The 23,970-nt window shown below is 34.5% G+C and overlaps 1 protein-coding gene and 1 long non-coding RNA gene across 4 annotated transcripts in view; one reads left to right on the forward strand and one right to left on the reverse strand.

Moving 5' to 3' along the window:
* LOC106082104 (uncharacterized) overlaps window positions 1–22,445 on the forward strand; it is a 43,462-nt gene extending 21,017 nt beyond the window's left edge. Inside the window, exon 2 of the long non-coding RNA XR_001220451.2 lies at window positions 22,082–22,445. This is a non-coding gene — a long non-coding RNA (uncharacterized LOC106082104). The remainder of the gene's footprint in view (window positions 1–22,081) is intronic.
* LOC106082103 (phosphorylase b kinase gamma catalytic chain, skeletal muscle/heart isoform) overlaps window positions 1–23,970 on the reverse strand; it is a 56,912-nt gene that overhangs the window by 16,491 nt on the left and 16,451 nt on the right. For 2 of the 3 annotated variants that reach the window (XM_013244430.2, XM_013244432.2), the window contains exons 2-6: window positions 4,351–4,529; window positions 3,986–4,270; window positions 3,629–3,719; window positions 3,412–3,548; window positions 850–947 (exon numbers count right to left, since the gene is read on the reverse strand). In XM_013244430.2, coding sequence (XP_013099884.1) covers window positions 850–947; window positions 3,412–3,548; window positions 3,629–3,719; window positions 3,986–4,270; window positions 4,351–4,529 — 790 coding nt within the window. Of the gene's footprint in view, window positions 1–140; window positions 225–849; window positions 948–3,411; window positions 3,549–3,628; window positions 3,720–3,985; window positions 4,271–4,350; window positions 4,530–23,970 lie in introns of all 3 variants that reach the window. The other variant, XM_013244431.2, reaches the window with a different exon arrangement.

Below are 23,970 nucleotides of genomic sequence, written 5' to 3' on the forward strand. Positions count from 1 at the left end.
AAACTGAACAATTTTTAACGAGCCATTAACGTTAGAAATTAATACAAACTTATAAATAGTTAATAAAAGAAAAAACAATCACTCGTTTCACTTTGAGACATGTGTGACAGTTTTGGTTAATCCCAAAAACAAATCTTTACCATGGTAATTTCAGCAATGCGACTCATTCTCCTAGATTTGGTCGAGAGACTGCGTTTGAGACCATCGATATTTTGCTCGAACAACTTGAATGTGATTGTTTGTGTTTTTGTAACGGTGATAGATAAACAACAATAACAATAATAATTTCAAAGTAACAAATTTCAAATGAAATATTTTTTTTTTTGATTTCAATTTTGTTCATAAAACAATTTTTATTTTTAAAGACATCATCAACAAATAAGAAAAGAGAAAAGAATAAAAAGTTTATAAGAATTAAGAAGTAAAGTAAGGAACAAAACAAAAACATAATAAAAAAAAGCGATAATAGGGTCCATGTCTATGATAGTTTTACAGAATTTCTATAATAATAACTAATCAAGTAGAAAAATGCCAATCGTTTTGAAGTAAAATTTGAAATTTTGAAAAGAAATCCTTGCAGTTTTAAAGTGATAAAGGAAAAGGTTTATAGAGATGTTCAATGAATGATGATACACAAGACTACAAGTATGATTATGGATTTTTTTACATTGAAGAATGGTTTTTTTACCAAAATTATTAAATTATACAACATTTGGAGGAAAAAGGTTTAATTATGATTGTCGCTATAAGGGTAAATGTGGGATGTGTTGTTGGTTTATTTATTTGATATTTTGGTAAAAAACCACTACCTGCTACTAGCGTTACTGTATAGTTGGTAGAAAAACTTACCATTTGATTAAAGAATGGATGTTGTAATACTTCATGGACTCTTATCCGTTGGGCAGGATCGACGACTAGACATTTTCGTATTAGATCCTTAGGATCCTCTGTTGGGGAAGTCAACAAAAAAATAATAATAATTAGTTATGATTATATTTGCATGCAATCTTCTATCTATTGGTTTGCCCAAAAAGTAATTGCGAATTTTTCATATAGTCGACGTTGACAAATTTTTTCACAGCTTGTGACTCTGTAATTGCATTCTTTCTTCTGTCAGTTTTCAGCTGTTACTTTTAGCTTGCTTTAGAAAAAAAAGTGTAAAAAAAGTATATTTGTTTAAAGTTCATCCTAAGTTTTATTAAAAATGCATTTACTTTCTTTTAAAAAATCCGCAATTACTTTTTGGGCAACCCAATATATATATATAAAAATGAATTTGTGTTTGTTTGTGGGTTTGTAAATTTATTTGTTCCGTATGGACTCTAAAACGGCTGAACCGATTTCTTTCAAATTTTCACAAATTGTGGGGAATGGTTCGGAAGGAGCAATAGGCTATATAATTTTTATTTTATTATCCCAAAAGTAACGCCCAAATATAAAAGTGGACCGATCGAGGCTATATGGGACTCTAATAAAAGGTATTCGGGAGTAGAATAAAATTTTTATATCTAAATTTGGATCCAAGTACCTAGGGGGCTGCCCTGATCCTAAAACCCCTTCAAATAGGCACATTGGACGCTAATGAAAATAGGGGACTCGAATGAAAGGTATTCGGGAGTAGATTACGAATATGGTCAGGAAGAAGGAATAGGCTATATAATTTGTTGATATTGGAAGAACACCCCCCAAAATCAAGGTTGACCGATTGGGACAATATGGGCATCAAATGAAAGGTATTGGAGAGTAGAATACGAATATGGTATTAAAATTTGGGTCCAAGGAACCTAGGGTCCACTCCAATCCCAAAAGTTCCCCAAACAAACATAGTAGACGTACATATCAATATGGAACTCAAATGGAAGGTATTCGGGAGAAGATATATGACATTAATAATAATGTCTTAGTATTTGCGGGTCGCCCTAACCTCAAAAGCTCCCCAAATGGAAATTTTACTCGATCATAGCTATAGAAGACTCAAATGAAAGATATTTGGGAGTTGATTACGAATATGACATTAAACTTTGTGTCCAACAATCTAGGTGGCGCCTTCGATAGATTATTTGACCAATTAAAACATGGGATTATTTGACCAATTAAACAATGGATCAAATGATAGATATTTTTGAATATAGTGCGTCATTCAAATATATTGAGACACCCTCTACCAAACGGCTGTATACACCAATCATGACAATATGGGCTTAAACTAAAGGTACAAGGTTGTGGACTACGAATCTGATATCTTCATTCTGTTCATATATCTATAGACAACTACCACATGATGATCAATATTATAGGCGTTAAGCCACTCCAAGCACAAACATTAAAGTTAGCGCCATCTACTGCCTGTTTTCAAACGGATTTAATTTATCCAATTGAAAACAGCCAGTAAATGGCGCTAATTTGGAAAAGCCAACATGAACAGAAGGAGGGCATAGTGTTCAAAATTGATCATACAGCATTTATCTTCGTTATGACTTTGTTGCCGTTGTTTGCGGTACTATTTTTGAACTTTCCCATCCTCCCCCTTTCCATAATTTTCAAAAACACCAGATCTCGGAATGGGTAGGGCGATTTAAGCGAAATTTTGTTTGTACACTTACAGTAACCTAAAACCAAAAATTTAGTATCAAAATCTGGGGTGGGGTGCCTAGGAGGGCCGCCTATTAAGTTGTGCCATGATTAGAGCGCACTCTGCCTTCGTTTAATTCTCTCCTTCTAGTTAACATAACCAGCTTTGCCTCTCTGTGTTTTATGCTAAACCCATTGGCCATCGCCGATCTAGGCAAGAAGTCCTTCCTTGTTGATGGTGGGAATAACATTTTCCCGAAAAGAGAACTCGGAGATGTAGGTACCTCGCCCTCTCCGAGAGCTTCTGTATTCCGTTAAACAAGGAATCATATAGGCTTTTGGACGTGTACAGCGTTTCGGTGGTCATGAAGGCATTGAAGATATGTCAATGCGGGACTGGCGGATGGAGCAGAATATCAATATATATGTGGACAGTCTGTCGTCGCTAAAGGCTCTAGCGACGAACTATGTAAAGTCGAGACTGGCTGGCAGGTGCAAAGAGCTTCTTTGAACCATAGGAAGGGCTGTCAGTCTCAGGGCTGCGGAGTCGGAGTTAGCGTTTAGCAGTTGAGCATGCTTGCCCTGACTTCCACTTCGACTTCGGAGTGAGGTCGGAGAAAAAAAAACTATAGATGGCGGGTTTCGTGTGGTCCCAGGTCACAATCAGGACACACACCCCGGTTGGCATTATTCCTAGCCTAGATAGATATTATATATAATAGATATTATATATAATGGATATTATATATAATAGATATTATATATAATAGGCATTATTATATATAACGATTCCTCTTCTCCTATTCTCTGTAAGATATTAGAAATACTTTTTGAAATTACCTGATATGTCCGCCCATTCTGGTGATGTGAAACTGTATTTGCCTTCCATGATATTGCGCAGCATTACCATTTGTTTACGATGCCAAAATGGTGGACAGCCCACCAGTAAAGTAAACATTATGACACCGCAGGCCCATCTAAAATCACAAGGGAAAACAATAAACGAAATATGTAGTGTATTTATTTTAATCAAAATTTCAATAATTCATATACTTACATATCTACTTCTTGGCCATAGCCCGGTGAACCTTCAAACATATTACATTTAAGGGTTTCGGGAGCCAAATAACCCGGTGTCCCACAAAGATCTAAAAAAAACAGAAATACATACATAGTTAATAGAGAAAAATCTAAAAAGTTAATACCCCCCAGTGAAAAATTAAAAAATTAGGCACAAAATTTGCTAATCAATTTTGATTAATTGTATCTTATTTTTTATAATTTGTTCTACTTAAAACTAATGGCAGATATGATTGGATTTGACTATGTATATCAATTTTTTCATTCGTAACATGCACATTTCGTTTGTTTGTTCTTCTAAAAAATTTAGTTTATTTATGGATTCCATACCAACCTGTTAATTTTTCTCCCTCCTTCAGTTGCCTCGCAAAACCAAAATCTGTTATTTTAACATTATGATTTTCATCTAGTAGAATATTTTCTGGTTTTAAGTCTCTATGTACAATATTCTTCGAGTGTATGTATTCCACACCCTCAAATATTTGCCTCATTATTGTGCGTGTCTTTTTCTCGGACAGCGTAACAACTGATGTTAAGTAATCAAACAATTCTCCTTTCGGACAAAGTTCGAATACCAAAAATACAAACGCATCAGACTCAAAGACATCCTGCAAATCAACTGTAGAAAAAATTAAATTAAAATTTAAAGAAAATTCACAATTTATTTGATAGTGATTTTTGTTTAAAATACTGCCTTACTTATATAGGGATGTCCCATAACCTGTCTGAGTATTGAGATTTCTTGTCTGGTAGCTTCTAACATATGATGGGGATTTGTATCACCGGTTTCTGTGCCAGCACCTAAATCGATGATTTTTGCAGCAAACTCTTTGCCAGTTTCCTTTTCGATACATCTTCGGACCGTTGAACTTATGCCTCTGAAATCACAAAACAGAAAAAGGCAATTTAAAATATATCATCAAAATACATATGCATAAAATAAATTCTTATATCAGTATATTAAACCTTTTTTCTATCTATAATCAAATATGAAATCAAACAGATTTTAAATGTATTATATATTTAATCAGCAAAGTTCTTTGTCAGCATAAAATCAGAATTTATTTAATGTTTTCTTTGAAAAATAACATGTATAACAATGAAACATAAAAGCTACCGCCCCTATCCACAAGCCACATTTACAGCTTTGGCAATAGATGCTTTATTTTAATAAATAATTAATTGTGTCTTTACTCGCTCTTGGCATACGAGCTTGAGTAAACTCTGAATTATCGACATACACTGTGTTATCGATAATGTACATATTTATATATGAATTATCAAATATACGGTATTATCGTCCCACTAATGCCGAGTTTACATGGCACATCTGATGTATGATCATTGTAATAGTATTGGTGAAAACAAAGGTGTATTCGTCACATGTACATATAACCATCAGTCATGGCTGAAAAATCAAAATCATTGCTTTTTTCGATGAATGACGTCTATCGATTACCGCTTACAAAGAAATGTTTAATCACTAATTGAAAAACTCGTTCTGTGACAAGTAAGGCTAAGAAATGGGAAGTAAAGTATGAAAAATTAAATAAAATCAAAGAAAAGAAAAAATCGATGTACCATTTTAGGCAAAATCTGTAATCAACAAGTACACACGATGAGTACGCTCATGATGTGCCATGTAAACTTTGCTTATGTAACTGGACAATACGATTGACTTGCACTTAAGACAAACACAATAACTCAAATTAGATATACCTCCCACCTCTATATGCTTACAGTTATGGCAACCCCTTTGATATTCGCTTTTTTCATGGTTAAATACCAGACTTTTACTGTTTTTTAACATTTTCCATTATGTATGTAGCCATGTGTTTGTTGGTGACATACAATTGTAGTTGGGTTCCCTACTTAAAGATAGAGAAGGCAAAAAGAAAAAAATTATCTAAATTACCGGTAATAAATGCAATATGAAGACATTTTAGACAATTGATGCTTCATTTTAATAGATAATTAATTGTCTCTTTACTCGCTCTTTGTATACGAGCAGTGAGTGAACTCTGAATTATCGACACACACTGTTTTATCGATAACGTAAATATCTATTGGGTTGCCCAAAAAGTATATGTGTGAACTATTAAATATACGGTATTATCGTCCTACTAAGTAACTGTACAATACTACTGACTTGCACTCAAATTGAACACAATAACCCAAATTGAATATACCTCCCCCCTCTATATGCTTAAGAAAGTTATGGCAACTACTTTGATATTCGCTTTTTTCAAGGTTAAATACCAGACTTTTACTGCTTTTTACTTTTTTCATTAAGTATGTAGCCATGTGTTTGTTGGTGACATACTAGTTGGGTTCCCTACTTAAAGATAGGGAAGGCAAATAGAAAATAATTATCTAAATTACCGGTAATAAATGCAATATGAAGACATTTTAAACGGCGCAGTTTACAGATATTTATATAAGAATTGTTAGTTGCAGAATATGACAGAGACTGAAGTATTATTTAAATATTTTGATTGTATTTACAATGAGAAGACTACAGAAAATACAAATATTTTGCAGTGGCTTGGGTAATACGCCTTCTCTAATTGACTTATGTGCAAAACAAAAGTCTCTAATAGAACACTATACTTAGGCCGGTTTTCTTATTACCCGTTTACAATTTATCGTATCGATATTCTTCTGGTTAAAGGAATTTGGTTTTCTGAATACAAATGTGATTATTGCTTATCCTAACGATTAACCTTAACCGGCAGATGGGTGCCGATTAGTGACTTATCGTCCCGATAAATACAGCTGTTTGTTTGTTTGCCGGTTAGTTAAAACCATGTTTACACTAGAGCGCAAATCCACTTGATTTGAGACAATCTCCAAAAAACCGTTTACACTACGATTCAGTTTTTATTGTGATCAGCGTTTTTATTGAGTTCAGCATATATATTGTGGTCAGCAATTATATTGGTGAAATGATTTTATTAAATTTAAGTACGAAATTTTATAATATAATAAGAAATTGTCAGATGTTGCAAAAATAGTGCTGTAGAAAATACCGATAATAACTGGCTGTGTTGCATTTCGAAGGATATTTGCTACAAATCTCTTGAACCACTGAAAATGAATGGGACACCTCCTTGCAAAACATGCGATTTCCAAATCACGTCGCAAATCTAGATTTGGTCCAAGTGTAAACATGGTTTTATGTCCAAACTTAAAGTCTCTAAAACAGTGATGCCCAGCCCTTTACGGTAGCGTTTTTTTGTTTCAGACGTTGTTGAGACAGCAACGAGTGAACATGCGCAGGGGGGTATACGCATCGTTTCCTGAATGAATTACTTGAAAAGTAAGAAAGTTTCCTTATTTTATGTTTATTTTTGTGAAACACCAATCAAATTGCAAATTTTACCCATGAACATTCCACTAAGGAACACCTATCAATCAGTCCAAAAAGTTTTTTCATATTGAGAGAATTACAAATTTTTGAAGAGAGTATTTCACACATACAGTCACATTTTCATTTTGGGCATCGATGCTCTAAAAGAACATTTTATTTGGGTGTCTTATTTCAATAACTCATATCAAAGACTTCAATTTTGATCTTATTGATACTTGTGCAGAGTTTACACGGCACATCAAACGATTGTTCATAATTGTACCGTTTAGCTAATTGTACAAATTGTGCACCAGAGTTGATGTACGATTGTACATCAGAGTTTACACGGTACATCAAACGATTGTTCATCGTGGATTATTAAAATTTTTCAAAAAAAACCAAACATCGATTTGCCCTTTTCTTAGCTATATGGGTATTCCGTTCAGTAATGATTACCCCATTACGACAAAAAGGAACATCAGTTGATGCTAATCATCAAAAAAAAAAATCAAAATAATTTTGATTTTTTTTTTCGAAAGTAGCCAAAAATGGATTACAAAAATGACACATTGTTGACTACTGAACCTCTATTACTAGAGTGGGCACGCGAAGAAATACTAGCCGCCAAACAACAGGTTTGTGTAAACTTCTGGATAGGGATTGCAAAATAGATAGCTACTTAATCTACGGAAGTGTACAATTAATCATGGCCATCAGTCATTCCTGGTGAAGAAATTTGTGCTTCAAAAAGAGAAATAATAATAACTGTCGTAATAAAGCTTGATGATGTCAGATTTTAAGAAGGCTGTATTATACCGGGAGGTAAGTTTTTACATACACTTAACAATTCTGAGGGTCAAGTTCCTTTTTGTACTAAACATTTTATAGGAGAAGGAGTGAAAAGGCTGATTTCTTTATTCCTCATGCCTCTTTATCCCACAAGTTTCCCGCTGTTCCTTCATGAAATGTTTGTGAGCAACTGTCATTGCTATACTTCAAATTAATTTGCTGTCAATACTTGCAACATCTTTGTTATTTCGATATATTTCTTTTACTGAAACATATTAACCGATAACATAGTCAATAACCGTTTCTAATGGCACATCTGATGTATGGTCATTGTAATAGTATTGGTGAAAACAAAGGTGTATTCGTGGCATGTACACATAACCATCAGTCGTGGCTCAAAAATCAAAATAATTTTATTTTTTTTTCGATGAATGAAGTCTATCGATTACCGTTAACAGAGAAATGTTTAATCATTAATTGACAGATATTGAAAAACAAGTTCTGTGACAAAAAACGTTAAGAAATGAGAAGTAAAGTATGAAAAATTAAATAAAATCAAAGAAAAGAAAGAATCGATGTATCGTTTTAGGCAAAAACTGTAATCAACACGTACACACGATGAGTATGATCATGATGTGCCGTCTAAAAGGGCCATAAAAACACAGCTGACCTAATATAACACGAGATTGGCAGTTTTGATACTGCAAGGTAGAAATTTTCTGTAGCATAGACTCAGTCAAAAACTTTCTGCTTCTGTAAACCCTATATTTTGATAATCTATATCAGCAAATGTTGTTTTAAAATCGGGGAAGCCTTTTGTTTGCAATTTTATTTGATTGACGATATCTACTATAAACCTCCTAACCGGAATTTCCTTATTGCCATTTCTTTATCACTTGTCATGCACTTCACACGTTGTTGCTTTAAGTCGTTTTTCTTATCAAAAAGTGGTCGAAACCCATTACGCTTTGTAGACACACTTTGAAAAGAAAAGTAATCAGAAAACCAAAATAAAGAAATAGAGATTTTATAACAATTACCTGGCAGCCAAATAAAGCCGGTCAGTTGAGTGGTTGGCATTAGAATTGTATTATGTCAAGTAAAACAAAATACCAAAATTTGTTATCGTAATGTCTCTTCATATAAATGCCAATAAAATGAAACAAAACAAAAAAAAAAAGAGAGAAGAAAAAAGGCAAACGTATTCAAGTCATGTCACATGAATTTGACATGCAACGATCATTAACAAAGTGAATGGTATTTTTAGAACCAATTATTTTTTTTTTTTTTTGTTAATTGCTTTTAGTGAATAAAACCCCTAAAGTCTGCCCATTTCTCTTATCTAGTTTGCTTATGTTGTTGGTATTTCTTTTAACTGGATTTGTAAACAATATTAGTCATCGCCAGACATGCGTTTTAATCATAACAAAGGTAATAAAAGAATTTGTTGCCCATCATAAAAAGCCAAGCACCTTTAAAACCAAACAACCAAAGCTAAACAAATACAGCAGTTGGATAATTTTTAAAGTCAACAAATTAAACATTTAAAAATATAACAATAACAAATAAAAATAGAAATAGAAAACATTATAAATTTGTGCAAGATATTATTAGTTTTAAGATTGTGATAAATTTAAAACATAATATCTTGTTAAATATTTCATTAAATAGGCTTAACATGGTGCTAATTTATGCCCATAAACATCTAGCACATTATCTAACATCTGCTTGTTGTTCGTGGTAACAGCAGCACGCGCTATCATTTGTATCGCTTGAATTTCAAATCAATTCCATATTTGCATTCTAATATAACAAACAAATCACAGAAAATTGTTATCACCAGCCAGCCTAGTGCATGTGTGTGTGTGGGTTTGAGACAAACATTTAAATATTTTAAACTAAAGCAATAGCAATAACTCAAATTTTCAATGGCAAGCAGAAAAAAAAAATTTATGAAATGAAAGTGATAACCCATCAATGAGAAACAATTCTCTACTTTGTTGTGAAGCATACCTTGTTTAAGAAACAAAGTTATATACACAAGTATGGTACGAACATCCTATTAAGGAGCTGCGTGGGAAATCTGACTTAGATCGAAATTCCTGTACAGAAATGTCTGAATGTGGAAAATTAATAAAAACTTAGTTCATAAAGTCAACGGTTAAGGTTCTAAACACAAGCCTGTTTCAAATTTCATCAAAACCGGATGAAAAATTTTCGTTTTATGGAGGCAGACCACTCTATTTCGGAAGATCGGTCTATATGGCAGCTATATCCAAATATGTTTCGATCTGGACGATATTCAGCAAACAGGTGTAGAGGTCTATCAAAACTCACTGTTTCAAATTTCATCAAAATCGGATGAAAAATGCTCCTTTTATGGGCTCAATACTCTATATCCGGAGATCGGTCTATATAGCAGCTATATCCAAATATGGTCCGATCTGGACGATATTCAACTAAAAGGTTTAGAGGGTCACCGAGACTTGCTGTACCAGTCATTGAAATAGGATGAAAAATGCTCTTTTTATAGGCTCATTACACAATATCGGGAGATCGGTATATATGGCAGCTATATCTAAATATGGTCCGATCTGTAACCCATTTTCATTGAATTCGGGTAATAAATGGATCTTTTATGACCTCAATACCCTATATCGGGAGATCGGGTGGTCGGTCTATAAGGCAGATATAACTAAATATAGTCCGATCCGAACCGCATTTCACAGAATGCGGTTCGGATCGGACTATACTCACTGTGCCAAATTTCATCGAAATCGGATGAAAAATTACCAATTTATTGCCTCAAGACTTAAAGTCTGGAGATCGGTCTATATAGTGGCTATATATAACTAAAATCCAATTTTTTGAGATCAGAAGGTCAGGTTTACATACAAAGAATACGAAATCGTCATAAGTTTTTTGAAAAATGTTTTTATACCCAAGATATCTGCAAAATTATAGATACCCAGCTTTTGGGTATAAATGGGCAAATACCCGGGTATTTACCCGGTAAATTGGGTAAATACCTTTTGGGTATTTAGCCATCGCCCATCTCTATTAATGTCATTTTCGGGATTTGAACCCAGACTCAGATACACTTTGTTCACAAGGTGATATATAGTTGCCATAGATTCAGACAGTTTAAGCCCTGTTTACATTGCTCATTAAATCCGAATTTATGGCTCTCGTCAGCTTAATAATAAAAGGAAAACGGATGATCGACCCATTAAATCCGAATTTAATAAGCAATTTAAACCGAGTTTAGCCAGAATATTGGAAAGAGAGGATTGGACAGTTGCACTGTGGTCCAAAACCTGGATTCACTAAATAAGTTTACGGAAAGCGAAAGCAATTTTTTGTAACAGTACTTCTTGGGATTGAGGATGTCAACTTTTTCTCTTTTGCGTTCATTCTTTGTGTACGTTTGTGTGATTTTTAATTGGCACATGTTAACATCCTTAATGTTCATGGGGCCTTTCCACTTTCTGTTTTCGACAAGTGGTTTAATCTTTTACGAGGGTTGCCTTTTATATTTCGGTATTGGACAACCCTTGTGTTGCAATCTGCCAACTGACAGCTCTATTGTAAAGCTTGACATGATCCAAAATGTAAAAAATTAAAATAAATCCCCTTTCTTCAAGGCACAGGGCAAGATAGCTGAAGATTAAGATACTTTACGATCTACATCCTCTTTGGCGGAAGGAAGTGTTTGATAACACATTAATCAATACGTTTATACGACTAAGGTGTCGTATGACGTTCGACGGATATAGACAATTAAATTTTTAATCCTTCAAAAAACATAAACTTTAACATCTATATTTTATCCTATATTGAAGATCGAATAAATATGTAATTCAAGCCTATGTCTACCATTTTCCCACTTTTTGAGTTTGGAGAAACTGTAGGTTATATGATGTCGATCACATAGTTGTCTGCCATCATTGGCTTATCTCTATCTCATTACGTATTGATTTGAGGTGCCAAATTGAATGACGATAATCCAAAATTTACAAGGAAGAAGCTGTTCCATTTACTTTTTCATTGTGTCCAATATGCAGAGTGATCACAATTGTCAAGTTCTTCGCAAAGTTTTTCTTTACATTTCATTTGATGGTATCTCCCTATTTACAAGCGTACCAGTAAATTTGATGATAAGGCTGATAAAAGAAAAGTGGACTACCGTAGAAAAGTATATCAAGATCCCAAGGTATTTTACATACATTAACAGGATATATGAGCAAAGAAAAGGCATGCCAATGGGATCCCCAGTGTCACCGATTATTGCAGACATCATAATCAAATTCATCATACATCCCTTACATCCCTGGTTTTTCGGAACGCCAAAAAAACTCGAATTAGCATTTAAAAGCAACAAAAGGACAATAGCAGGACAAAGACTAAAATTAATAAAGAAGATAATTCGAATGTAGTTTATAAGATACAATGCAATGGAAATATGGGTAACTCATGCCCAAAAGCATATGTAGGCACCACAGGCACAAAACAAAAAACTCAAATTTCGGCCCACAAATTGGACCAAAAACTAACTCGCAAAGCCATAGAACAAAATATGGCACTTGCCGTTCATTGCAGCTTGACGGGACACATTCCAAACATTAATGACGTAGAAATTTGGACACAAGAAAACAATTACAAACGTAGATACATGTTAGAAATGTTGTATTTAGAATAATAAGGCGGACACAGACCACTGCGCACAGATTTATAAGAGTTTGTTTGAAATTGTTAAGAATAATGTAATTATTGAAAAGAAGAGAAAAAAAATATTTACTTTTTGTTTTGTATATTAATGTATAAATGTATAAACATTGAAGTTCCATGAGGAAGAAAACCGGTGGTTTTCGAAATATTGGATTTTTCAATAATAAATGGATTTTTCAAAAACAATAACATTAGTTTTTTAACAATTGTTTTCATGACCTCGAGCCGAACAAACCAAAAAAGTAATTCTTTACAGGCATAAACTGAAAAGAAGATTATGGAAGGTCATACCCGAAACAAGTAATCCTCATGAATTTTTTAATTTGCTTGAATAAGAATTGCTTTTTTTAGGTGCTCAATATGTCAAATCGAGTCAGAGGTTTTATAGAAGCTATATGAGGCTATGGATCGATTTGGGTCATATTTGGAATATCTGTTTAAGGTCTTAGCCGAAATCATTGTGCAAAATGTCATCCAAATGGGTTATTAATGAATTCTACAAAGGCCCAAGATGTATAATGGGAAGATTGGTTTATATGGGAGCTATATCATGTCTTGAACCGATTCAGGCCATAATGTGCATCTGTTGGAAGTCATTCCAGCGAAATTCCAGCCAAACCGGATAAGAACTGCATATCCTAGAGCCTCAATTGTGAAGAAATTTACTTTTTTTCATTATTTGGCAGAAATTTTAAATTCGCACTTAAGCGATAGGCAGGTAAACCAAAACCTCTGTATATATAACTTTGGTGTACTTTACTTGTCACTGTTACCCACTGTCCCACGATCATGTATGTACATATTTGATTTTCCGATATGTTTTGAAACTCTCCAGCAAATGCCAAATTATAAATAAAAAAATAAATAAACGCAGATGTGCTTTATTTTTGTTTTGTTATGATCACGAATTTGATTTTTGCTTCTCACGCGACTTGTTTATTTGACTTTTGGCTTTGTGGTGTGTTTGACCCAAAAACTGAAAATAAATATAATTGAAAATTCTAAATAGTACTAAAACAAACAAGCCTTAACTCTGAATGCCCTTTTCTTTTGTTTTTCCTTTGTTTTTTGCAAGATTCCCATAAAAGTTGATTTTTTGTTTGAAAATAAATTCAATGAAAAGTTTTCATGTTGTTGTTTACTTAACTACAGTGACATTGTGCTTATTTCAATTCATTCTTCACTTTGATGATCTCAATTCCTTTTCTATACCATTTCACTGCTATTGTCACATTGACAACGGCAGCATGGCATCTTTCACTGTCAATTACTATTCAAATTTTCAAGTTTTTAAATTCTATTGACATCGTTCTCATATCAATAAAATCGATGAATGGGGTGGATGCAGAAATATCAAGCATTCACACTGTATTCACCTAGCAATAGTTTTAATGGTAAAAATTGCGTTTTAAGAAAACTGCTATCAAGTACTATAAAGGGTCATAAAGTATATGACAACACTTAAGGTGTTCGACAATTAAACTTAAGAATTATTGACATTGAGTGTCACCACAATAATGCATATAATAAGCAACTTGTTTTAGGGCTATCTGTACTGAAAGGAGCTTATTTTAAGTACGTTTGAAAGAGAAAATATAAGGATTGCTGGTCCTTGGGCACATTTTTGTCTATAATAGATTATTTATATGTCAAATAAGGAGCTGTACGCGGAAAGAGGCTGCTCCCGTCCAGAAGTCTATAAGATACCCTGATTCCAAGGAATCAAATAAAGACTCCTGCACCAGTGCCCCATCCAATTTAGAGCCATCCGTGTATACAGAGGGTACCGGGAAGGGCGGGGAGCCCCCAAGATGAAGAGAGAGAGAGCGATCCCTTTTTGGGAAAACGACTTCCAACCTATTGATCGGTTGGAAAAAAGGACTCCCCTGTTATACAACCATACAATGACCCAAGTTAGAGAAGCGGTATGTACCTGACTCCCTTAATCTCATGGCGATCTCTGTTGCCACACACTCAACATATGGGTGCAGAGGCATATCGCACCTCATTCAGCACCTCTCTTGGGGCTCTTCTCGATCATTCTGCGAAGGGCACAGTTGTCCAGAGCATTGTGCCACACAAGACAACCAAAGGTGAGAATTGGCCGTACAACCACCGTATACATCCAGTGCACCGTCTCGAACTGCGACAGGAGTAGAGCCCATACAGTCCTCTTTTGAGCCTTTCTTCGACGTTTCTCCTTCAATTAAATTTTTGGTCAAGAATCACGCCCAAGTACTTGGCCTCCGAATAGAGTGGTAACTCTATTCCATCTAGGACAGGTACCTTAAAAATACCCAGCTTCCTCTTCCTGGTGAAAAGGGCCAGTTCAGTCTTTCTGGGATTAATGCCAAGCCCGTTGGCCTTCACCCATCCAGACAGCTTCCTCAAAACACCCTGAACGAGGTCCGTAATAGTAAAGAGGAAACGGGCACCTACCACGATGACTACGTCGTCCGCGTAGGCAACTACCCTCATCCTCTCTCCATCTCGAAAGACCTCAGAATCAAATTGGTCACCAAAAGTCACAATATTGGAGATAAAACTCTACCTTGCGAAGTTCATCTGGTCTGGTCTTTCTTATCGAGCCTCTGCTGTATTAACCCAGTTTACCGAAAGAGGACCATCGTGTCCACCAGAGCGCCATTTACGTACTCCAACTTCACGTTATTAAAAGCCCCTTCTATGAACAAGAAGGCCGCCAAAATGAAGTCAGTCACAACAAATTCCCCTCAACCCAGAGCTGGCAAACTATCGATAATCGCATTCGATATTTTTATTAATAAATATCGATAGTATTGATACTATCGCTAATTTCCCCTCACCTACATTTCAAAACGAAAATGAGAAGTAAAAACCAGGAGATCGATTTATATAAAAGCAATATCAATGCACAGACCGAGAAAACCCAAATTTAATTAAGTCAGTTGGAAGTCATTAGAAATATTATTGCACAAAATTGTACCTAAGCGGATAAAAATTGCGCCCTCTATAGGCGCAATATATCTTAAAAGATACATTCAGCGTCGGATCCTTTATTTGTGTTAAATTTTGTAAAAAAAAACCTTGCCGATAGTGTCGATAGGGAAAAAATTCAGTTTAAATGGCCCACCGAACATATCACCTAAAATTTTCTTAAAAATGTACGAGAAAACCAAATTTGTTAACAGGAGGATTATCCACTCGATGTATTAATGTACCGGTTAGTTATCACGAACTTAATAGTTAGTTAGTTCAATTCAAACCAAAAGGTTGTCTCCGTCAAACATACACAGAAAAAAATAATTCTTAGAAAAAACCAACTACAAAATTTGTTTATGAAACTTTAAATTCTCAACGAATTTTAGCATTCAATCGAAGACATTATTTATTGAAGTACGCGAGTTGTGGACTTTCAAAAAATTCTTTAGCTATGGTAGTTTTTAAAATAGGAGTACTACCGAGTAGCGCACAAAACTCCCATGCCATTCATGAGTTGCAAAAACACAGTCGGTCGAAAAAAAGGTTTTTTTTTTCATTAAACGTTTTTTTTTCTCGAAAATTCTGCACAAAAAATATGAGTTTCGTATTGAGAAAAAAATTTTAGAGTGTTTTTCCCTTTTTTTAAATTTAATTAATTGAAACACCTGTTTTTGTGCAACAGTACTTATTGAGTGATTTCATCATAAAGAAGATGATGTCGGTAAGCTAGTGAGATCATAAGTTCAATCCTCTGCGGCACCAAAATTATTAAAACTTGTTTTTAAGGGTAATATTTAAGAGAGAAAGTGGTAGAGAAAACCCCGAGAGCAGCAGTAAAACATACGAGACAAAGCAGCGTGAGCCGAACAAAGAAAATAATAATAAAAACACCACCAACCCAAACAACTCACATGCGGCGGCTGGTTAGATGGTTTTTGTCTTGCTTATGGATATATTGTTGTTGTTATATGTTGACTTGCAAAGAATGCCTTTGACTAACAAATTTGTGCTTTTATGATTCAAAATAAATTGTTGCAGGAAAATTAACAACTTCCGTAGTTGATTTTTCAACCCAAGTTGTTGTTTTTTAAAATTATTTTAATCTGTGTAGCGACTTTAATATAAAGATGTTTATTTTGAAGTACTGCTTCTTTGGTGTAACATTATAACCATTTTGTTTTAAATATTAGTTAAGATTACTATAGGTAAAAATTGTTTACTTGATCGAAGAGTTTTTGGCCATGATTTAGAGCCAAAGAAGCAATTCTTCAAAATAAAGATGCTATCTTTAAAGTATAGTCGCTATAATCTAACGGACTAGTTCAAAGACGCACTTATTGCAATGTTTTTTTTCGTATTTAAATAAGGCACATCGTTGTCCTTGTACCAAATGTTTACCATCAATGATATGTTTGCCATCATTAAAAGATTTTGTCTTTGAAAATAAGACGCAATTTGGGAATCTCTTGAACTTCTAAAAAATATTTCTTCAAAGGAAATGTTTCCTTAAAAAAAGTAGGGCAATATTAAATTAAGTTAAATATACATAACAATACATATATTTGAAAAATTTAAATAAAAATATTCTTATTTCCAATTTGAAAAACCTCCTACAATTTCCTATACTACGCACTTTCCTAGAAGAATTCAAATAATACTCTAATTTGCATACACATATGACACATATGTGATATCCCAACAGTTTTATGTCTAGCCCCTTTAGATTTTGACACCCATTGTTGTTTGTCTGTCTCATATTTTGTTTTTTGCCAAATGGCTAACCTTGACTGAGAATTTGGCATATTTAATGAATTGTTGCAAATAGTTTGAGAAAACAAAATTTCAATTTCAGTCAATTTAACGTAAACATAAAAAAATATCAATAAATTATACAAACAGGAAAACTATGAATGACCTTGAGTGAAAATAGACAAGATAAAAAAAATACATTTGCAAGTTATTCTGTAGTGTAAACAAATGTGAGTGTAAATCCATAAGTGAGGCCATAAGATGACCAAAGTTTAATGAACTTAAGCAATAACAGATCAAGAAATTATAATACATAGTCACATTGGGAAAACTGAAAACATGATGGTAGAGTTGAAATGGAGGAAGACATTTTGAAACCTAATGTTTGAAACTAAAGAAAAGCTCATAAGACCAAAGCAATTCAAATCGCACGAAACCCATTGATATATGTAAGAGAAGTCCCCTTACAGGGGACGTTTCTCCCCAGTTCCTTAACACTAAAAGTATAAAATGTTTCCTTTTTATCTTTCCTTTGCTTCCCTTTAAAAGGGCTATATCTTGTGTATGTCCCTCAGAGAACCTTGATATAGATAACACAAATTTTTACGACTCAAATCATTTTTGTTCGATTTTTGTTATATTCTCTAAAGTGTAGAAAAACTTCATTTAAATGTTTATATAGCAACCAAGTTATTGTTAGAACTTCAACAGAAATTACAACGTGTATTATTCCAAGAACACAATATGCTAATTTTCTATAGTATTTTGTTTCAACACTTACGTTTTCTGTAACATCTTAGCAAATCTGCTAATCAGTTGTAATGACATTTTTGGTTAAGGTGTGCAATAACCAATAAGTTGAAAATCTTTTTAAAAATATTTTTGTGCTGTCATTGTTATGCCGTCAAAATTATTGCTAAAAGTCAATGACCGAATTTGCCATATAACAATTACAAGTGTCTACAAAACACGTCATTATAAAACAAAATTTTTGTTTTAAGACTAAAAATATCATTTATGGTCTGAAGCAATTTTTTTTTGTCACTCGTCGTAAAATGAAACGTTTTTCTTCTTTTTTTAATACCAAATAAATAACAACGTATTTGACGCACTTATTGGTGATATTTTTATGACGTATTAGTTTATTCTTAATCATTGACTTTGAGTAAATATTTGCTTATCTCCATCCACTCATCGCATGAAAAGTATATACATCATCAGATGCATGTGGCGGTGACAGAAAAGAAGTGACTCAAAAATGTATAACTTAAGAAAGAAAACAGTTTAACTTTTTTATACGGTTAAACTTGAAAGAGTAGAAGTCATTAAATAAGTCGCTTCTTTTTATACCCACCACCGAAGGATGGGGGTATATTCATTTTGTCATTCCGTTTGCAACACATCGAAATATCCATTTCCGACCCTATAAAGTATATATATTCTTGATCAGCGTAAAAATCTAAGACGATCTAGCCATGTCCGTCCGTCTGTCCGTCTGTCTGTTGAAATCACGCTACAGTCTTTAAAAATAGAGATATTGAGCTGAAATTTTGCACAGATTCTTTTTTTGTCCATAAGCAGGTTAAGTTCGAAGATGGGCTATATCGGACTATATCTTGATATAGCCCCCATATAGACCGATCCGCCAATTTAGGGTCTTAGGCCCATAAAAGCCACATTTATTATTCGATTTTGTTGAAATTTGGGACAGTGAGTTGTGTTAGGCCCGTCGACATCCTTTGTCAATTTGGCTCAGATCGGTCCAGATTTGGATATAGCTGCCATATAGACCGATCCTCCGATTTAGGGTCTAAGGCCCATAAAAGCCACATTTATGGTCCGATTTCGCTGAAATTTAGGACAGTGAGTTGTGTTAGGCCCTTTAACATCCTTTGTCAATTTGGCTCAGATCGGTCCAAATTTGGATATAGCTGTCATATAGACCGATCCTACGATTTTGGGTTCTAGGCCCATAAGAGCCACATTTATTATCCGATTTTGCTGAATTTTGGGAAAGTGAGTTGTGTTAGGCCCTCTGACATGTTTCTTTAATTTGGTCCAGATCGGTCCAGATTTGGATATAGCTGCCATATAGACCGATCCTCCGATTTAGGGTCTAAGGCCCATAAAAGCCACATTTATGGTCCGATTTCGCTGAAATTTGGGACAGTGAGTTGTGTTAGGCCCTTTGATATTCTTTGTCAATTTGGCCCAGATCGGTCCAAATTTGGATATAGCTGCCATATAGACCGATCCTCCGATTTAGGGTCTTAGGCCCATAAAAGCCACATTTATGGTCCGATTTCGCTGAAATTTGGGACAGTGAGTTGTCTTAGGCCCTTTGACATGTTTCTTTAATTTGGTCCAGATCGGTTCAGATTTGGATATAGCTGCCATATAGACCGATCCTCCGGTTTAGGGTCTTAGGCCCACAAAAGCCACATTTATTATCCGATTTTGATGAAATTCGGGGCAGTGAATTGTGTTAGGCCCATCGACATCCTTCGTTAATTTGGCTCAGATCGGTCCAGATTTGGATATAGCTGCCATATAGATCGAACCTCCGATTTATGGTGTAAGGCCCATAATAGCCACATTCATTATCCGATTTTGCTGAAATTTGGGACAGTAAGATGTGTTAGGATATAGCTGCCATATAGACCGATTTCTTGATTTATGGTTTTGGGCCCATAAAATGCTCATTTATTGCCCGATGTCCCCGAAATTTGGAACAGTGAGTTAAGTTAAGCCCCTTGACATACTTCTGCAATATCGCACATATCGGTCCAGATTTGGATATAGCTGCCATATAGACCGATCCTCCGATTTATGGTGTTAGACCCATAAAACCCACATTTATTATCCGATTTTGCTAAAATTTGGGACAATGAGTTGTGTCAGTCCCTTCGACGTCCTTCTTTAATTTCGCCCAGATCAGTCCAGATTTGAATATAGCTGCCATATAGACCGATCTCTGGATTTAAGGTTTAGGGCCCATAAAAGAGGCATTTATTGTCCGATTTCGCCGAAATTTGGGACAGTGCTTAGTGTTAGGCTCTTCGACATGTTTATGCAACTTGGCCCAAATCGGTCCAGATTTGGATATAGCTGCCATGTAGACCGATATCTCGATTTAAAGTCTTGGCCCCATAAAAGGCGCATTTATAATCCGATTTCACTGAAATTTGACACAGTGACTTATGTTCGGCTTTTCGACATCCGTGTCGTATATAGTTCAGATCGGTATGAGGTATATGAGTATAAGGTATGAAATTTTCACCGAATTTTGATGAAAGGTGGTTTACGTATATACCCGAGGTGGTGGGTATCCAAAGTTCGGCCCAGCCGAACTTAACGCCTTTTTACTTGTTGAAGTTGAAAATGTTTAATTGAAGATTTTTTTTTAATATGAGAATTTATAAGACTTGTTAAAAACTTATAACTATTCTGACTTCCGAAACCTTAAAATCCACGTAAAATTAAAAAAAAACTATAGAAGTTGCTTTACACGTACAAAAATGGTCTACTCCGACACACTGAACATCGGTATACCTTTGAGACTAACGGACGGGTGTACGGTCTATGTGGACAGTATGGCGGCGCTCAGCGCCTTGGATTTAAGGTGGGTGAGGTGGAGGTGCGTGGCGGATTGTTTGAGGTCCCTGTATAGGCGCTGGGTTCGCGATGTGACGCTGATATGAGTTCCCCGACATGAAGGGATTCCAGGAAATTAAGGCACAGATGAATGCGCCAAGAGGGGTTCGTCTGTGTCGGGCGAACCAGTTACAGGTCTTGCCTACGTGCCATTTGTGGAGTTACTGAATATAGTAGATGAAATGTGTATAGCGGAGTCGGTGGCGAGATGGGACTCAGCGGGATGTTGCCGGACCCCTAAGGAGCTCTGGCCTGGCATTTATAAAAGACTGCTGAACAAATTGACAATGGTCATAACCGGAATACCGCACAATGATAGGAGATGTCTATAAAATGCTTGCACCTATAGAGGTGATTTAGTTCGATTGAACTAAAATTTTGTACAATGATTACTCTCATGACTTCCATGATTACTTCATGCCTATAAAATGCTTGCACCTATAGAGGTGATTTAGTTCGATTGAACTAAAATTTTGTACAATGATTACTCTCATGACTTCCAACTGATTTTTAATTATGATTTTATTCGGTCTGTACATTGATCTCCTGATTGGTACTTTTAATTTTTTTTTTAATATTGGTGATGGGAAATAAACGATAGTAACGATACTATTGATATATATTATAAATATATGAATAAAATACTATAAATAAAAATATCGAATCTGCAAGGACGCAGGCTCTCCTTTCTGGGGAGGCGGTTCATCTACGATCTGGCTGATCTTGCGAACGTACATAGCTCAGGGAGGGAGTTTAACCCCCCCGATATGGTTCTTCATTCTTCCTGTTTCTTTTATTCGTGTATAACCTTTCTGGCGAATGGCAGCTCATATCATCGCTCATACCAGGCAGAGTGGGCCTGGGGGTCTACATTGAGAACCCAGGGACAGAGATATGTTTTAAACTGCCTGACCAAAATACGGTCCTGCATGCTGAGATCCGGGCGATCACGGAATGCGTGAAGTGGTGTGGTGGTAGTATTCAAAACAATCAAGGATTTTGTAAATAGCACGGAATTCCCAACTTAAAGTTTTCTTTTTAGTGGATATTTTATAGTTTTTAGAGCGCACAACAAGATGATTACTGGCTACGGTGTATGTCCATTGGGCGGATTAATTTCTGCACCCTATTTTCAACTTAATCTTAGCTTTGTATATGATGCGAGGTTTTATATCTTCTTTCTCTTTTATTTCTTTCCAGGGTATCACAATGGGCGAACCTGGCTTCCGAGAGAACTCATCTATGGTGGTCAACCTCACATCTTTTTTTCTCTTCTCTTTCTTTATAGGGTATCACAATGAGCCAACCTGGGCTCCGAGTGAACTCACCTATGGTGAGCAATTCATTAAGTCTAATCTAACCTAAGCATTTGAAATTTTAATGTATAATGGTCGTATTCCCAAAACTTAAAGTAGATTTAAACCTACTCAAAAAACTGATTTAAGTTTTGTGAATACCGGTGTAAATGTTTAAAAACACTTCTATTCGTAAGACTGTTCAGCTTCTTTAACCTATATACAATGTTGCTCTTTTTCCAAAATAAATTTCCCAGTCTTCCACCAAACTTTGACATTTATTTAAAGATTTTTGTATTTAATAATAAGATGGAAAATTTGACATGTATTATACTAAAATTTGAGATAAAAAGTCCTTAATATCAATTAAAAAATCTTTTACCAAAGCAAATGTTTTTTTATTATAAATTTGCCACCTTTAAATTTACTAATTAACAAAATTAGTAAACCTCTTCTCTTAGTATGGTGGACCTAAAAGTATAACATATTCTCGGTCATGAATTTTTCCAAGAAAGCCTTTGTTCCTCTTTACTATCTTGCACCAAATTGAGGAAACATCTGTTATAGTTTCATATTTGATAAAATGTCCATTTAGCAATTTCTCACCCAAAATGAAAGAAAATGTCATCAACCTGACCATATATAACACCAAAAAACTTGAATGAAAATTTTGCTGATGAACAATTAAATGGATTTAAAAATAAATATTGTATTATTGAACTCAGCCAGGAATCAAATGAATGCTTAGTATGTTAACAAATATTGTAAACTACATACAGCTAAATTAGCAACTTTTCAGTATTTTGAATATGGTGATTGGCCAGCCAGACCATAGCGTGAGAGATTTTGGGTTATTGAACTTCAATTCTTTGTTTTTAAAGAAATTGGTTATGTTTTTCTTACATTTTTGTTGTTATTGTATTATTTTAGTCAAAACAAGGGTTAATGTTCTGAGCATAAAAAGTTGGACATATAAATAAAGCCAAAAAAGAAAAGAGGTTGTGCACCAAGGGTTCAACTGATTTCTCATACAATCGAATTGCGTTTTTATGAAATTCAAATTGCCTCATATCAATAGGCAATTCCGGATATCTGTTGAATTGCAATTTTTGGTATTATGTTCAGGTTGTTATCAAAACAAGGTTTGATTTTTTTCTTGAGCCAACATTCATTACCATACAGTTGCAAGTCAAAAAATATTAAGTTAAAAGTATTTAAAATAAACTAAAGAAGGCATTAGGAGTATATGTTAAATATGCTATATAATAAGCCAAATACACAATATTTTATTTTCGTACTTAGTACATTTTTCTTTTTAACCATTTTTATGTTTTTATGCATATTAAAGTTTAAATACCTTTGATGGGTGTTTTATTACTTTGGGCGTTTAAGCAGTTCTCTTGTTTTAAAGACCATCAATTCCAGGAATTGAACAGAACTTACTATTAATGCTTAACCGACACAAATCGTCAAAATTATATTTCATTTAATCAGAACTGGTGGATGAGCTGTATTTTTTTTAACGCATGAATGTAATATCGAAGAAAGTTGAAAGTAGACGTTTGTTAAAGCACGTAGTCAAATCTTATTTAGATTGAATTACTGGTAAATTCTGTGTCTTCACTAAGCAAAATGTAAGGCGTACAATGAGTTTTTCACAACATAAGGTGGAAAATTGTTTTGTTTTTATGAAAATTACTTTGGTTTTAGGTCAAACCTTTCTTAACCTAGTATAAATAAATTTTTATAACCACTACCATAGCATGAGGTTGTATTATTATAGTTGGTATCATA

This window comes from Stomoxys calcitrans, chromosome 4 (assembly GCF_963082655.1).
Source record: "Stomoxys calcitrans chromosome 4, idStoCalc2.1, whole genome shotgun sequence".
In the NCBI taxonomy this organism is placed as follows: domain Eukaryota; kingdom Metazoa; phylum Arthropoda; class Insecta; order Diptera; family Muscidae; genus Stomoxys; species Stomoxys calcitrans.